The sequence below is a fragment of the Typopeltis vanoorti genome, chromosome 6 (assembly GCF_054136105.1).
Source record: "Typopeltis vanoorti isolate ZY-2024b chromosome 6, IOZ_Tvanoo_1.0, whole genome shotgun sequence".
NCBI classification, from domain to species: domain Eukaryota; kingdom Metazoa; phylum Arthropoda; class Arachnida; order Uropygi; family Thelyphonidae; genus Typopeltis; species Typopeltis vanoorti.
Window position 1 is genome coordinate 128,080,981 of NC_143554.1, and position 18,350 is coordinate 128,099,330.

The window sequence follows — 18,350 nt, forward strand, 5'->3', positions numbered from 1 at the left end:
GTATATAAATTGACATTTAAGTTTGGAAACATATTAAAAAAATAATAATACCTGAGCTTCTTGAGGATTGAGAGCTGTCACAGCAAAGTCAAAACCTGAAATCTTCCAAGCTCCATTTTTATTAATAATTATTGATTCTGGACAAATATTCCTATGAAGCATTTTTACATCATTGTGAAGGAAAGCTAGACCTTCTATTGCCTTAAAAAAAAAAAAAAATTAAGAATTATTCATGATTAAAAGATATCTGCTGTTTAATCTTGATGAATAAAATATACTGAACTAATCTACTTTTCCAAAATAATTCTAACACTGTGATTAAAAAAAAAAAGTTTTGGTACCAACTTTAATAATCTCTCTCTCTCCACTTATTTTTCCTTACTAAATTAAAATATCAACTAACCACATCTATCAACTGTTTGGTCTGGGTAGTTTCTAGTTAAGATTCAACCAATAAAGCTCAGTATTATGTAAGAATGCACATATGAAAAAGCATATGTACATTGCTACAGTTCCTACTAAATGGGTTTGACATATTACGTCTCAATGATGCTCTAAGAGGTTATATTGGGTAGCGCTAGTGTCCTTGGTGAATGTGGCGGTCATGTTTAGTTAGGCTAGAAAACGTGGTTTTAAATTTAAATACAGTGTGGCTTTTTGTCTGAAATTGTGCTGCAGTTGTGCATCGGTTAGATACAAGTGTCCTTCAGTGGTGTTATTGTTTGGAACTGTGTTGTATATATTTTTTCACTGCCGTTTGTTTCACTACTTCAACATGTAAAGATGGCGTCCAACAAGAAATGGACGTCAGCGGCGCGCAGGACTTCTACACGAAAGGCTGGCTCGACATTAGATTTTTCGCAACGGATGCGTTGCGGAAACTGCTACATGTATGCGCCAAAGAATGTGAAGGATCTGTGGTCGGTCTGGCTAAATGAGAAGAACAAAAATGTAGACGTGTGTGAGAAGTGTCGGGATAGGCTGGAGCGTTTAGGAATGGAAACTGACATTGGGACCGTAGCGGAAGAACTTTGGTGGGAGTTCATGAAAATGAAAAATGACCTTCATCTTCTGCATGAGGAATTGGAAGTGCTCAGTAAGGAGACACTGGAAGTTAAAACTGAGTTTAATGTGTTAAACAGAGAAATTAGAACTATAGAGATTACTTTAACTGAAGTAACTAGAACAGGATTACGTATGAGTGAGTCTTTGGTGAATGATGCAGTAATAAATAGTATGGGAGTGATTGGGAGTCAACAAAATAAAACCACAAGAGGCCTAGAAGAAAGGAGATGTCGTGAGAGTGGGGGGTAACTAAAAGAGTGTTGAGTAATGAAACTGGGAGAGTCATGCTGAATAGTGTAGAAAATGAGTCCACGAGTGATGCTTGTGTGGATTTGAATGAAGTTAAGAGTGGCAAGATATATGGTGATTCTATGATTAAGGGTATGGAGAGTGGTATGCATGAGGAGTGAATGCATAGAAAGAGTGGCTTTAGCAATAAAGAGAAGGCATGAAGCAGACAAGATGATAGTTATGGTGGGTACAAATGACCTGAGTGGTGGTATAAATCAGGTAGGAAAAGATTTAAGAATATTGTCAGATATTGTGAAGAGGAAAAGTGCCAATGGGAGGATAGTGTGTGTGTGTGCTGCTTCATTTTGACAATTATGAGTTAAGTAGACGAGCGATGATAATGAATGATATGATTGCAAGAATGTGCAAAAAAAAAGAGGTCTGGAATTTGTTGATGTTTGGAGTGTGTTTGAAGGAAAAAGACAGTTGTATGCTAGAGATGGGCTGCATCTGAACATGGAAGGACATAAGCGATTAAAGAAGTTACTGTTTTCTGAACAAGTTGAAGTAATTGGGCAGGGAAACTAATATTGAAAAGGTTGAGTGTAAGAGAGAGAAACTTTAGCACTGATTGTATATTTATTGATCCTTATTCGCAGAATAAATTGCAGAAGAGAGGGGATAAAAATTGGCATGGGACTACTGAAATTAGTGACTTATATATCAGTTCTAAAGCTGGTAAGGGAATCTGCAATTTTTGTATACCAATGCAAGAAGCATTCGAAATAAGAGAAGAATTTTTGGCATTAGTCAGTGGAATCTCACCAAAAGTTGCAGGCATTAGTGAAACTTGGCTGTCAGTAGAAGATGTGGTCACTGGAATTGAATGTGATGGGTACAGTATTTTCAGGGAGGATAGAGAAGATAGAACAGGGGGAGGAGTACTGTTGATGATAGCTGATGTGTTGCAGCCAAAGAAAGTAGTATATCAAGATGATAGACATGTGAATGAGAGCTCATCTGAGGCAGTCTGGTGTGAAATAGTGACCAATGCAACCAAATATACAGCTGGATGCTGCTATAGGCTAGGGAGTACAGGGGGAGATATTAAATTCATGCATCAGCAAATTAGTGCAATGAGCAGGTTTAGTTATTATTATGGGGGATTTTAATTATGGTGATACAAATTGGAAGGAGGAAATATCACATAGCAAAAAGGAAATGCAGTTCATACATCTTCTACGAGATAATTACTTGAAACAGCACATAACTGAAGGGACACGTGGTGTAAGAGTGCTGGACCTGGTTACTGGTTCAGAGAATATATGCATAAGTAAGGTGTCCTCGTTACCTCCAACTGGTGAAAGCGATCATGTGGTATTGACTTGGGAGGTTGCAAAATCTGTGGATTTTTCTGCTAAGAAGGGGTATTGGATAACTACAGGTTGATTATAACAAGCTTCGGAATGAGCTTGCAGCCATCCCATGGCAGAACATATTGCAGGGGAAAGATGTTAGCAGTGCATGGAATAAAATCAGCGGGTATCTGAGGAAAGCAATATCAGATTGTGTCCCCATGGTCAGGAAGTCAAACAAGGCAGGCGTTAGATGGATGAGTAGTAGTATCAAGCTTGACCTGCAAAAAAAGAAAATGTTATGGAGAATTTACAAGGAGAAAGGCGATCAGTACACCTATGAGCAGTACAAGGCTCAAGCTAGGAAGGTTACGAGCATAGTAAGAAAAGCTAAATCAGATTATGAGAAGACCTTAGCCAAAGAGATCAAGGGTAATCCCAAAAAGTTCTTCCACTATGTGGCAAGTAAAAGAATGACTCCAGAAGGATAACTTTAGTGGGTGCTGATGGTATTGAGGTGACAAAATCAGGTGTAATAGTCGAGTTACCCAGTGATCACTTTTCAAAAGTCTATCACCCAAGTGAGGATATCTCTGTACCTGCAATAACTAATGTGAGAAATGAAGCTAAGAAATCAGAGGTATTTAATATATTGCAAAATTTAAATGCAAACACTGCTGTAGGCGTAGATGGAATATCAGCTCAGGTGTTGTGTGAATGTGCAAATGAAATGTCAACCCCTCTTACTTGGATATTTAATTTAAGTTTGAACTCTGGTATGGTCCCTAGGGAGTGGAAGTTAGGCAAAGTGGTTCTTTGCATAAGGGTGGCTCTAAAACTGCGGTAGTTATTACAGACCAATCACCATCTCAGGAGTAGTGGTAAAAGTATTGGAAAAGTTGGTTAAAGACAAAATTCAAGAATGGGTGGATCAGGATATGATACTCTATAGAGGCCAACATGGTTTTGTTAAAGGTAGATCCTGCTTTAGCAATCTATTAACTTTTCATAATAGAATGACATCTGAGTTGGACAAAGGAACTGGCTACACAGTGGTACTTCTGGATTTTGCTAAGGCTTTTGACAGGATACCCCATGGAACACTGTTACGCAAATTGGAGCAGATGGGAATGGATACTAAATTGGTGATATGGATAGGAGAATGGCTCAGGGAGAGATACCAGAAGGTGGTGTATGGAGGAGCCGAGTCCAGGATGAGGCAGGTAACCAGTGGTGTGCCTCTGGGCTCTGTGAATGGGCCATTGTTGTTTAATTTGTATATAAATGATATAGGAAATGGCTGACAGGGAGATATTCAGTTGTTTGCTGATGATGCAAAGTTGGGTAGCGCAATAAAAAATCAGGCTGATGTTGAAAGTTTGCAGGATGATTTAAATAAGCTGGTAGAATAGGCAAAAGGTAATGGATGTCAGTTCAATGTGGAAAAGTGTAAAGTCATGCATTTTGGGATATAAAGATTACCAGCTATGTACCACATTGATGGAACAGCACTCCAAAAGATTGATGAGGCTAGGGACTTAGGGATGTTGGTAGATAGGGAGATGAAGTTCAGAGAATACATTGCTAAGGTGTCCAAGATTGCACATAGGATTACTTGGTTGTTGAGGAACACACTGACATCCAGAGATAAAGAGGTTATTATTCTCCTTTATAAAGCGTTGATACTTCCATATTTGGATTACTGTGCTCAGGTCTGGTCACCTAGATTCCTTGGAGATGAGGAGACTGTGGAGAGGGTTCAGAGAAGAGTGACTAAGTTGGTAAGTGATGTAAAAAATGCTCCCTACATTAATAGATTGAGACCTTGTGGATTGCAGAGGTTGGTTGATAGGCAGAGAAGAGGGGATATGATAGAAACACTTAAATTACTGAAAGGTTTTTATAGGATTGATGCAGGGGAAATGTTTCAGTTGTGTGATAGTGATGGAAGAACAAGAGGTCATCCCTGGAAATTAAAGAAGAGTGTGGTTAACAAGGGTGTCAGAACAAGGTTTTTTGCCTGGAGGGTGGTGAATGAGTGGAATTCATTGCCTGACTTAGTTGTGAGCTCTTCGTCTGTAAATGAATTCAAGAAGAGATATGACAGATATTGTTTTGCTAGTTTGGGTCTCCCATGATGAGTCTACTGACTCCATGGAGATACCCGTAATAATAATATGTCAAATTCATTCTAAGTTTGACTTATTGCCTCTCATGGTTGATTTCATTCATTCCATTGTTTTTACTGCACACTGCACCTATTGCAATATGTATCAATTTCCACTGCCTCTGTGAATCTTCTTTGAAAAAGGGAAGACCCATAAATAGCACACCAAAATATTAAATAGCAAGTAATTTTCATAAGAAATTATGTTTTAACTCCAAACTTCCTTGTGCCACCACAGCTCTGCGATTAGATAATCCAGAAACTGTTCCAGAGATCAGAGGTATAAAAATTCACAATATCATAAATGAGATGAAAAATGTAAAAACTCCAGGTAAAGATGAGGTAAATATTAAACTTAAAATTTTGGAGGCATATCGTTACCTCTAGTGAAACTAGAGGTAATGATATCAATGAATCACTCCCAGACAAGTGGCTGAGTGATTCATTGAATCACTCCCAGCTTTGACTTGTCTGGGAATTGAACCACTGAATCACTCTCAATGAATTCATTGAGTGAACTCCCAGAAATACTATCAATGAATCACTCCCAGACAAGTGGCTAAAATCAAAGTTAATCCTGTTATGCAAGAAAAATGTTAAATCAGATAAATAAGTATAATCAGTCTTATTTTCCATTACTACAAGTTGCTCATTACAGTTGAAGTAAACCTGAATTCATGAAGTAGGATTTTTCATGAATCCAAGTAGGATTCATGAAAAATTTCTGTAAATTCAGTCACTAAAAATATAATGAATGTAACAAATTATTTTATCTACTGTAACAATGCTGCTCTTTTAGTCACTACTTAAAGAAGCTATAAATGTTAAATATATCAAACTAATCCAAACTACTTACAGCAAAAGCTAAGTCAAAAAGAGAGATTATACTTCTAGAAAGTTGTCAAACGAAGCACTCGACACCCCCCCCCATAACTTTAATAGCCATGCATAAACATATTCTGAAAACTTGATTAGACTAACAGAGAATCTAATATATTAGGAAAGAAACTAAGTAATCTTTGATTTACTGATGATATTGCCATCTTTTCAAAAGATCCCACTGAATAAAAAGAAAATAATACAAGTAGGTAAGACTTGAATTTTAGAAAAACAAAAAATCATGATTAATATTTCAAAATTTCTATTCTGCTAGATGGTATCAAACATTGAACACAATGCCAGAGTATACCTATCTGGAACAAAAAAAAAAAAAAAAAAAAAAAAAAAAAATATCCTTCAACAGAAAACACCCAGATATACAATCCTAAATAATCAGAGCATGGTATTACTGGTAGGATTGGGCTAGGGGTGATGGATTCCATTATACTATCCATATTGACATAGTGTCCAAACTTGGTCTTTGACAAAAAAAAAAAAAACAGATATTAAGAAAAATGCCATGTAATGGAGAGAAGTACAAGAGGGCATCATTTTATGCTTCCTGTATTATGAAGATTCAAATTAATGAACATTTCAAAATCAACAGAAAAAAATCAAAAACATACAACAAAACAAAAGACAAAAATAAAAGCATAAATGGAAGTTAGCAGCATTTGCAATTGTCTTTTGTTTTATATTCTATGGCACTGCAGGTAGAAATTACAAAAAGTTTGTTTACATTTTGGTCCATAGTGAACCACATGGCTGTTATGTGCCATCCAATCATCTTCGACTCTTGGTAATCTTGTGAACAAAGGCTCTCCATCCGCATTGTAAGGAATGCTAAAAATTAAAGTTTAACTAATATTAGTCTTTAATAAATTAAAGATGTCATCTAAATGTAGAGCCAATTCAACATCTTCCTCAGATAAAAAAAAAAAGCAGAAAATCACTTACCACTCAGTTAAAAATGGAAGTTATTTGATGCATCGAAAATCAGGTGAGCATCGTTCTGATGTGTGTAAAGCATTAAAATTAACACCTTCTACAGTTTCAACAACAGTAACCAATGCAAATAAGATAAAGCATTCACATGCAGGAATTGTTAACACAAGTGTCAATAACATCATATTCAAGGAGTGAAGTAATGGAAAAAATATTAATGCTGTGGATGATATGATGAATGATGATATGAATCAAAACAGCAAGCATTCCTATAACTCAAGAAGTCTTCCTGTATTTCAGAAATTAAAACAGTATTAAAGCAGCCAAATCACAAAAATTGTTGTTATTCACAAAGACAAAGGTTAAAAAAAAAAAAAAAAAAAGCTTAAAAAGGTGGAACTGGGCTAGCTATGTAACATGTATGAAAGAAAAGAGATTCAGAGGAAAACAGATGGAGAGATGAGATTATAGCAGGAGGTAACTGGATAAGGCAAAGACAAGGCAAAGTTTCATTAAGGCATCTCCATTATGCCATTATGCAGTATTTTTACCTTAATTTATAACTTATTGTCTTATGCTATTTATAAACTTTATGTAAAATATAATTATAAAATAATCATTATTTATTATAAAAATTGTTAAATTATTAACTTGTAGATGGCAGTTTTCATACTCAAGGAACCAATCCTATTTAAATATATTTTAATTTGATCTCAATTTACAAATGATTCACTTTATGAACAGTAGGCTAGGAACCTAACCCCTTTGTAAAATGAAGTCTTCCTATATTTTGGAAATTAAAACAGCACAGAGTAGAATATGCAAGCAGACAAATCACAAAAATTGTTGTTATTCACAAAGACAAACAGTTAAAAAAAAACCTTAAAAAAGTGGAACTGGGCTAGCTATGTAACGTTGATGAAAGAAAAGAGATTCAGAGGAAAACAGGTGGAGAGATGAGATTACAGCAGGAAGTAACTGGATAAGAAGGGGTCAAGAGAGAGAGAGAAGCTTGAAGAAAACTGGGAGACCTTTGTTCAGCAATGGGATGCAAGGCTGATAACATATAAAATGCTAATCCTGACTTACAGGATTTTTTTTTTTCCACAAATTTCTTTTGGATATCTGATTTCTACATATCACAATGTGTGAAGGTTTTAGGATCTGAGAATAGAAGACAATTTTTACTTTTTTATTTTTCTAAAGTTCCTAGTTTATCAAGTGCTTCATGTACTGGAAGGTCAGACCATTGTTGGGATTGTGAACTTCAGCTTGAATAAGTTTTCTAAATGACTACTTGTCAATGCCCTGCTACTTTGCAATGGAATGACTCTAAAATCTCACATGATTAACAACGTATCATGTTCATTTTACAAAATTTTGTTTAAAGAAAAATATATATACTGAATTGTCATTGCTTGTAAAATTACCAAAAATGCTTTGTATATAATAGCTTTGTTACGAAATTGAGTTAGTCACATGACGTCATCACATCCCGATTTTAGATAGTGCATTTCCATATATGGGAATCTTGAACCATGCACATGTGTTCTATGTAGAGTCCAGGGCCTACATAATGAAGTAGAGCGTCTTAGGGTTTTTCAGTCCTGTTCCTTCCTTGGGTTCACTGCTATGTGAGGTTAACTGTCCGTTGCTGGAGCATCTCTCATCAGGAGGTCAGAACAAATGCCACGGAGAGCTCATTGCAGAAAGCATTTGTCAAAAGGCCGAGGCCACCATGTTACCTTAATAAGAATTTGGAAGATAAAGAATACTGATGACAGAAGACAAAGATAACAGAGGGGAAAGAAAGAATGGACATACAGTCAGAAGAAAGAAAGCTTGTGTAGACAAAGGAATCAAGTAAGGACTGTAGAATGAAAGAAGTATATGAAGTTTAACCAATTGTAAGTACATAAAAAGATATGTAAGCACTTCTGGATAATTCATATTATGTCTTTGTTCCACAGTCAATTGTGTTAGCATAAATATTTTGATATAAGTTGAGTTAGTATCCAATTCAAGAGTCGGCATACTGAAGTGTGTAGTAAATGTAAGTTATTGTTAATCCAGAATACGCTAGGCAAGATTAATGTGTAATAGGTAAGAATGACTAGTAAGCGTACAAGAAGTTATGTTTAGATTATAAGACAGAATTGTAGAACTAAGCCTACAACAGTCACTTGTAATTATCTAAGACATGGAATTTTGTTGTATCAATGCTCATATGTAATTTGAAAAAAGTCAGAGTTAACAGGGAATAATTTCTGCTTTCATTCTTACAAACTTGCACTAAATAAGTACTTTAACTAGCTTAGTCATAAATCAAAAAATAGCCTGCATCTATGCTTCACATGTTTCTGTTTTTATTTTTACATAATGGTTCCTACATATTTGGTTTTTAGTTATGTAATGATTCATATTTACTGCTTATTGTATATTTTTTGTTCTTCCTAACCTAGACAAAGCCATTAGCATATGTGGCAAAACTAGTAGGTTTAATTAAATAACTATCATGATGTATAAACCCAGTGTTGGTTATTTTTGTTAAATGTTACAAATTTTTGAGAATAAAAACATAAGCAGCTATCTGCCATTAATCCCTTACTCATCAATTCTTTGATATGTATCCTCAAGGGGTGGTCAAACTACTATCAGAGCACAATATGATTAAGTTTATGCCATTATTAATCTCCTATCAACAATTTTCCTTCAAAAGTCTATTACATGTCAGCACTCCAATATTGTCATATCTAACATTTCATGCTTCTAAGGTACCTCTGACTAAGTCAATCCACCTACACCTTAGTCTTCCTCTGGGTCTCTTTTCTGTCATATTGGCATCAAACACCTGTTTTGCTAACCTTTCTTCACCCATTCTATTTAAGTGGCCTTAGATTAGCTCTGTTCACACATTCTAGAATGCTAACAGTGATGTCAAGTTCCTTGGTAATATTTCCATTTTTAATATGCTGTATTGATGCCATTTGTGCACTTCCCTAATTTTTCTCAGAACTCTTATCTGTGGTCCATATCTTTGATCAAGTGCTTTATTTTTAACCCAACTCTCAGATCTATACCTTAAATCTAGTTTGAACACTGTCTTGTGTACTGCTAGTTTCTTGTTTTGGCTCATTTCTTTCTTATTCCACATAAATTTATTTAACTGGCTCCCCACCATACCAAAGCTGGCATGGTGGGAAGTCAGTTGTCTCAGAACTATTAATGGAGGTGCAACCTTTACTTAGAATTTTCTGATTTAAGAAATTGTCTTTAAATATTTTAAGGTCTGCTTTACATTTTATTTACTTTGTTTCCATGAAGAAAAAAAAAAAAAATGCTGCATTTTCTTCTTCATTGGACATGATCTTCACAAAACCAAATTTTAATTCATAATATTCTTTCCTCCTTCCAAAAAAGTGCAGAAGATTTTCTCAATATTTTGGCAAGCTGACCATCAAAAATGAACATAAGAATGGCATTAATATAACTGTATTTCAATTCATAATAAGTGACTGCAGAAAATAGGGAGGAGGGAGAGAACTACAGCTCAAAGTACTGCATATAACAAATATTATGATATGTCAACATTTATAAAGAAAAGCCATGCTAGTGTGGGAACTAAGCATTCTGTGAAGTGATTTCTAAATAGGATTATGAATAAACAAAACTTAATTTTAGAATAAGAGAAAAACTTTTTAAAACTTGAACATGTGTGATTAAATAACAGTCCATGAAAGTGATTATCTTGAATGCAATTCTCTGGAACAAAAAAATGCACTTTCAGCTAAGCTTAACTGGACAAAACTGGAAAATTCTCAAACTGGCTAACAATAGGCAGGTACAATATTTTATTACAGTAAATGATTAGTCATTTCCCATGCCCATTGATAGCCCTTTTTTTAAAAAATTATATAAAAACACATATAGAATATTTTTCTTTTTTTTTTTCCCTGCCATTAACAACAAATGGTAATGATATGATAAAAGGACTAGAAATTTATCCAATTACTCAAGTTAATGCTTTGTCCAGTGAAAAACTGCATAAATGAAACCCCTCCCCTCAACTCCCACATACACACAACCACTTGGGCAATTTTCCTGATCTTCCACTACAGCTTTCACATCATCTGAACAAGTTTCTAGAAATGCAGTGTAATAAGACGTTTATTTTAATGTTAGGTATAGCATTGCACCACAACAAAGATGAAATTTAAATGTTCATTAATTAAAAATTTGTAAAAGCTTCTCTTATTAAAAAAACTAATGCCATTAAAAACTTAATGTTATCTTCATATCATTACCTGCATTAATCCATATTTGATTTCGACATCATAAAGTTCAAAATTCTTGAGTTCTGGTGGTGGAGGCACTGGCATATTCTCAGTATGCCCAAGGATATTAGCCAAGCTTGCAAACACAGGCTCTGTAGCAAAAGCTAAGCTTTCTCTATGGATAATAAAAAAATATTAACTACAACTTCAAGGTAAATCTTCAATTTCAGGCATTGTTACTAAGCTTAATTAACATACTTGTATGTTAATTAAGTATGTTATATGATTTAACATACACTCATGTTTTCAAAATTACTGGACATAAGCAGATAATATGCAAATCACATGAGCTCTAGTAATGACAGTGTTCTAGCAGTGTGAAGTGTAAGGACTACAGCTTGAAGTTTAAATGTTATATTTAAATTTTTTAAAAGTTAATTTATATTGCATTCCCATTCTCTCATAACTACTATTTCCATTAACAAGTATTTCAGTCTCATCTGTTCCACTCTCCTGATCTTTCACTTCAACTCCTTACTTCATTTGATTTTTGCTCCCATCATTCACTGCATTTCTTTCTTGCAACAGTTCCTCCAGTTGACTCCATTTTCCCCTGAAATACCTAACAAACATCTACAAACTGCACTCTCTTCTCCTCACACAGGTCTGCCAGCACACCATTCATGATTCTTGCTCTGCATCTTAACTTGTCATTGTAATATCCATTATTACATTCTCCTTATGTCCAACCAAATCAACTGTTCCCACAACACCACTAACTCTCTTACTCGTTTGCTTTTTCATATTCAAATCATCAATTATCTTGTTCATTCTCCCTTTTGGAAAACAGACCTTATCGACTCATTAACTACACCTTGAATAATGGAATCTCCACACATCACTATTCTCGAGTCATTTGCCATCTCATTTTTTTTTTACTTTCCTTCATTCTATCCTTTTGCACTCTTTCATTCCTTTCCAAACAACTAATATCACTATGCATATTCTTCATTTCATTTCGACTGACTCGCTCTTCTAATCTTGCATCTCAGTAATTTCTCTCTATCACTGCTGCAAGTCTCACTCCCTCTCATTCTGCCATTCCTTTCTTTTGTTTCCATAATCTCATCTACTTTCATTTCTTCATTCGCAAGTTATTTCACTCCCACAGTCTCATTCACTTTCATTCTATTATTCATAGTTTTTTGCACCCACATTTACACTAGATTTTTTGCATCTGTCTGTTTTGTATTCAATGATAACTCATAAACTAACAAAATGTACCACTTGTGACATTTACCCCATACCTTCTCTTTTCTCCCATTCAGTCTCTCTACAAAGACAACCTACATTTCACCACACATACATGTGTTTCACTCACAACATCGAACCATTCTCAAAAAATTTATGCTGTTAACTACACATCATCTTCATGCTGCATGGCATGCAGATTTCCTTTGTATCGTCATTTTGTTTCGTTCAAGGCAAACTTCAATATTCATTAAAAAAAACTCCCATAATCATGCAGTTCCACTAAAGTATCAAACAAAAATGAATAATATTCTCAAATGCAATCAATACTGCTAATTACTCAAAATAGTATTTGTAGATCTGTTCCCTGATCAAGTTATTGCTGGTAATTCAATTTTTCTGCACAAATTAAATGCAACTTGATTTATGCAGATGAAAGTTTTATAAAAGAATAAACATATTTCTTAAGCAAATATCAGCAAACAACAATTTGTATGGTATTAAAAAAAATAATAATAATAAAAAACAGGAGATCTGATTATTAGTAATAAATGCAATGATTCCATAACTTAATGTCAATGTCACAAGACCTGACTGGTGAAAACAATATATTTCATGACAGCTATATGTGCACTCAATCTCAAAGTAAGAAAATGTCATCATCACCATCAAATTCCTGACATGTATGTATCCTTAAGAGGTGTATAAGATATTATGATAGTACTACATGAAGAACTTACATCATTACTAACTTCCTATCAACAAATTTCCTCCAGATTAATCTGTTATCTGTCAAGAACTCCAACATTATCAGATCTTATATTTGTCTTCAAAAGCACTTTTTATATCAATCCACCTATATCTTGATCTTTCCCTGAATCTTTTTCCTGACAATCTGGCAGAGAACACTTGTTTTACTAATCTTTCCTCTCCCATTCTGTTTAAGTGACTATGTCACCTGAGATTAGCTCTGCTAACATATTCCTGGAAGCTAACAACGTTAGGTTCTTTCCTAATATCCTCGTTTTAGCCATTGATGCCATCTGTTCACACCCCTAATCTTTCTCAGTACTCAGATCCATAAGTTAAAATTGGTTTGAACATTGTCATGTATACAGCTGATTTAGTGTTTTGACTAATTTCTCTCTTATTCCATATATATTTATTCAGTTGACTTCCTACCATACCATCTGTCTTGATTCTGTTGTCTATTTCCATATTTAATTTACCATTTTCACTAAATGTTCCTAAGTAGTTGAAATGATTTCCTTGTTCCATAGGTTCTCGCTTCACAATGCAGTTGATATTTTCAATGCTTCTGCCTATTTTCATTGTCTTTGTCTTGCTATTGCTGATTTTCATACCAAATCTATTACAATAGTTATTCACTTTAGTCAGGGAATCTTGTAGACTTGTAGCAGATTTATTTAGAAGTATAACATCATCCGCATAAAGCAAAGAGCTGAGAGATTAACATTTCCAATCTTGATATCAGGTTTAATACCGCTTTCCTTCATAATGTGATCAAGATAGATAATGGATAACAGAGGAGATAAAATTGTCCTCTCTGTAAATATATATCATAATTTACATCCTTGTCTGACACCAGATTTAATATCAAACCATCTTTCCTGTACTTCCTTCAATTCTAACTGCTGACTTACAACTCAAATAAAGACTATGTATGGTTTGATATAATGCCATCATTAACACAATGTAACTGTAGCATTTTGAATAACTTTCCTCTTGCCACCTACTCTTATGCCTTTTGCAGGTCTGCGAAACTTAAATACAGATCTTTGTTATATTCCCATGATTTCTCAACTATTTGTCATACAATGAAAATCTGATCCTCACAGCTTCTATACCTGAATCCAGTTTCCTCTTCACCAAGCTTCTTTTCTGCAATCCTTCTCAACAGTTTCTCAAGAATACTTGCATAAATCTCAATAGGAAAACTCAATAGGGAAATACCTGTAATTCTCACATTCAGTTTTATTTCCCTTTTTGTATATGGGTACTATGAAGGCTCTACTCCAATCATCTGAAATTTGTCCCTCTGTCCAGGACTTCTGAGCTATGCAGTGCAGCCATTGCAAGAATTTTATACCTCTATACTTCAGCATTTCTGGTCAAATATCACTACTCCTTTGCCTTTTCACACATTTTAAGGCTTTTTCTACTTCAAGTATGGATATGTATTCCTGATTGCTTGCCTGGTCAGTGTTTTTTTTATCACTGTTTGGTCACTGCTCGTTTCATTTAGCAATTTTTCAAAGTAATTACCTCCATACATCAAGGATAGTTTTTTCTCCAGTTTTCATGTCACCTTTATCATCTCTAATTCCTTTTACAGCCCTCTTTTCTCCATTTCTGAACTTTTTCAACAGTCTCCAGAATATTTTGCCATCTTCCTGATATTTGTTTTCTATGATCTTAGGAAAGTCTTCCCATGACTTTTGTTTAGTTAGTTTTATATGATGTTTAGCTTTCTTACATTTGTCCCTGTATTCTCTAAGAGCACAAGCTGACTTATTTGCCATGAACTTTCGATATGCTTTCTTCTTTTCCTTCATTGCCTCTAACTTTCTCTGCAAGGATAGAAAAAGATTGTCTGCAAGGATAGAAAAATCAGAACTCCACCATGGAGTTCTGATTTTTCTATCCTTGCAGACAATCTCGCAACATGCCTCTCTGGCTGAATCAATGTTTTCTTCAGGAATTGCCACTGAATCTCCAAGGTTTGGTTCCTGTTCTCGAACTCTTTGATGTTTTCTCGAATAATGTTTGTGCATTTCAGTCTGCAGTTCACATCTAAGAGCTTTAAAACTTTTTTATAGGTTCTTTTCAATTTTATGCTGCTCAAGTGAGATCTTCTAATTTCAAATCTTCTGTACACTCTCGTGTCCTGCACTAGTGAAAAAACATCACCATCAACAATAACATAATCAATGAGAATTTTCTTATTTCTCACCTCTTCTCTCCATTTGAATTTGTGCATGTTGGAACATTTTTGGAACATCATGTTCCAATATTTTTATGTTGGAACAAGATGTTAGTAATAAACAGCCCATGTCATGAGCAGAAATCTAACAAGTATTATTAGCTTTGCTCTTTTCTCCAAATTTTCCCAAAATATTTCTGTATGTCTGACAATCATTTCCTACTCTGCTATTTAGATCCTCAACAAGGATCTTTTCTTTTTTCACTGTGTCAGTTGCTCTCTCTAAAGCCTAAAAAAATTCCTCCACTTCTACCATAGTGGAACCTTCTGTGAGACAGTAGGCACAAAGAAGTGTCCAGTCTCAGTGTTCAGTTCCCCATTCTGATATTTGTCCACATCACTGTACTTGATAATGCCTGCCATTCAAGAAGATAGCCTTGTATTTAGTGTTGAATACTATAGCTATTCCTTCTTTTCCCTGATTGTCATTGCCTGAATATAGCATTTTGTATTTATTGCTTAGAAAGATCTCACCAGTTTTTTTGTCTTTTTTGTTCAGTCACCCGTATTATATCAATCTGGTACTTATTCAATTCCTCAGCCAGCTCTATTTCTTTGCCATTCAGATTTCTTATGTTGATAGCACAGATCTTGAATTCTAGTGATGTTGGGTTGGGGTATGTTTCAGGATTTATTTCAGTAGCTAATTTTTCGCCCTGATAAGAAAATTGGTTATTCAGCAAATGCTATGATTGTATTTTTTCTATGTGGTGCGATCCTTTTTTTTTCTAATTTTTTTATATGTTTATTCACCTCAGGTTCTATTACACATTAGAACAGATTTCCCAAACTGTGTTCCACGAGAAGTTCTCCTGGAATTTGTCATTTTAGTTCTCTAAGCATTTTTCATGAATAAATATTTTATAATTGAAATATTCTGAGGAGAATAATATTCGTGAATATGTCAAAAAGCTCAGACCCAGAACGCCTAATAACATCTGTGTATTATTAATTTTCACACATAGAAACCTTTCAACATTTGGGAAAGGGAATACTGCTGTTTATGACCTGTCATAAAAATTGCCTGCAAGCAGATTATAACAATGGGCGGCGTATCCTCTGTTCTCAAAAACTGAAGGAAATGACGTCTGTGTAGCAAATGTCAGTGACCAAGCAACATATTTTTAAACATGGAAATATTCATGAATTATCGTTAATTTTCACACATCAAAATCTTGCAACAATCGGGAAAGTGAATGCTGCTGTTTATGACCGATCATAAAAATTGCCTGCAAGCTGATTACAACAATGGGCGGCACATCCTCTGTTCTCAAAACTGAAAGAAATAACAATTGCAAATGTTAGTGACCAATCAGCAAGGAAATATAAAGAAAATTTTTCCACTGAAATTGAAGATCAAGGTAGTCTCTATCCGGTTCTAAAATCTATTAATACTGAATACTTTCTTCGCAAGTTCGTATTGCAGTGTGTAAGTGCTTGTTCTGAAATCAGAGTGCCGTGAATTTTTTAAAAGTAATATGAATATACAGATTTAAATTCTAATATGAATAAGAGACAAGGCACTTTGTTTAATTTTGGTATTAAGAAATCTCTTATTGAAGGTGTTTGTGATGCAACAGATAGTGAATCATCCACCACCACCAGCCTACAAAGTGATCTCCAAGATATACAAAAGTAGGGGAAAACTATCAACACACACACATAGGAGAAAAGTTTGCATTCACTCGTAAGTAATTATAATAATATTATAAATTTTTGGTGATCAGAATGGGATATTTCAATGAAAATCAGCACAAATTAATTTAATGACGTTTGCTTAATTAATTATTAATGATCAAGTATTAATTAATAAAAAATCAGCTAAATTAACAATTAAATATCAATTAATACATTACAAAATAACCAAGGTGTTCTGTGAAAATTTCAGGATTTGTGAAGTGTTCCATTGTAGAAAACATTTGGGAAACCCTGCATTAGAATATGCTTACTGGTAATAAATATGATAATATATATTATATTTATATTTTTATAAAATTGCAAACCAGAAGAATATATCCACTTGACAGACAGACATTAACTTCCCTAACATAAATAATAATCATGTTTTTGAGAACCTAAGTTACTTGGTCATGACAAACCATTGATCCTAACACAAAGGGAAGATGGGATTATTATTATGAAATTTGTGACACCTAAGAGTATGATATAACAAAATTCCTATAAAACACATGATCATACCACTTTATCATATAGTGGTTTAAGTGAGAGGATGCCATTCTAGGAGCCTCTAGTATGTAAAAAAAAAGCAACTATTCAAAGAAATAATTTTTCAGGCTATTTGAGTAACACAAAAATCATTGGCACAGTCACAGCACAGTGGTATAAAACACTGACCAGGCATGCAGTCAGGAATACATATCCATACTAGAAGTAGAAAAAGCCATCAAAGGCTTGAAATGTGGAAAGGCAGCAGGAGTAGATGATATTCGACCAGAAATGCTGAAGTATGGTGGTATAAGAGTCTTACAGTGGCTGCACTGCATAGTTCAGAAAGCCTGGAAAGAGGGACGAATTCCCGATGATTGGAGTAGAGCTCTCATAGTACCCATATATCAAAAGGGAAATAAAACTGAATGTGAGAATTACAGACGTATTTCCCTACTGAGTGTTCCTGGCAAGATCTATGCAAGTATACTTGAGAAACGGTTGAGAAGAATTGTGGAAGAAAAGCTTGGTGAAGAACAAGCTGGATTCAGGCCAAATAGAGGTTGTCAGGATCAGATCTTCACTTTATGACAAATAGGCGAGAAAGCATGGGAATATAACAAAGATCTGTATTTAAGTTTTGTCGATCTGGAAAAGGCATATGACAAGGTGCCAAGAGAGAAGCTATTCAATACACTGCAGTTATATGGTGTCAATGGGGCATTATATCAAGCAATACTTAGTCATTATTTGAGTTGTAAGTCAGCAGTTAGAATTGAAGGAAGCACAGGAAGATGGTTTAATGTTAAATCTGGTGTGAGACAAGGATGTACATTATCCCCTCTGTTATTCATTATCTATATGGATCACATTATGAAGGAAAGTGGTATTAAACATGATATCAAAATTGGAGATGTTAATGTCAGCTCTTTGCTTTATGTGGATGATGTTATACTTCTAAATAAATCTGCTACAAGTCTGCAAGATTCTCTGACTAAATTGAATAGCTGTTG

At 34.5% G+C, this 18,350-nt stretch overlaps 1 protein-coding gene across 2 annotated transcripts in view; it reads right to left on the reverse strand.

Annotated features, from left to right (window-relative positions):
* Positions 1–18,350, reverse strand: part of LOC150105927 (SCY1-like protein 2) — a 304,184-nt gene that overhangs the window by 251,155 nt on the left and 34,679 nt on the right. The window contains exons 4-5 of one of the 2 annotated variants that reach the window (XM_090393688.1): positions 10,947–11,091; positions 52–201 (exon numbers count right to left, since the gene is read on the reverse strand). In XM_090393688.1, the coding sequence (XP_090249814.1) occupies positions 52–201; positions 10,947–11,091 (295 nt within the window). Of the gene's footprint in view, positions 1–51; positions 202–6,436; positions 6,537–10,946; positions 11,092–18,350 lie in introns of those variants that run through there. The other variant, XM_090393689.1, reaches the window with a different exon arrangement.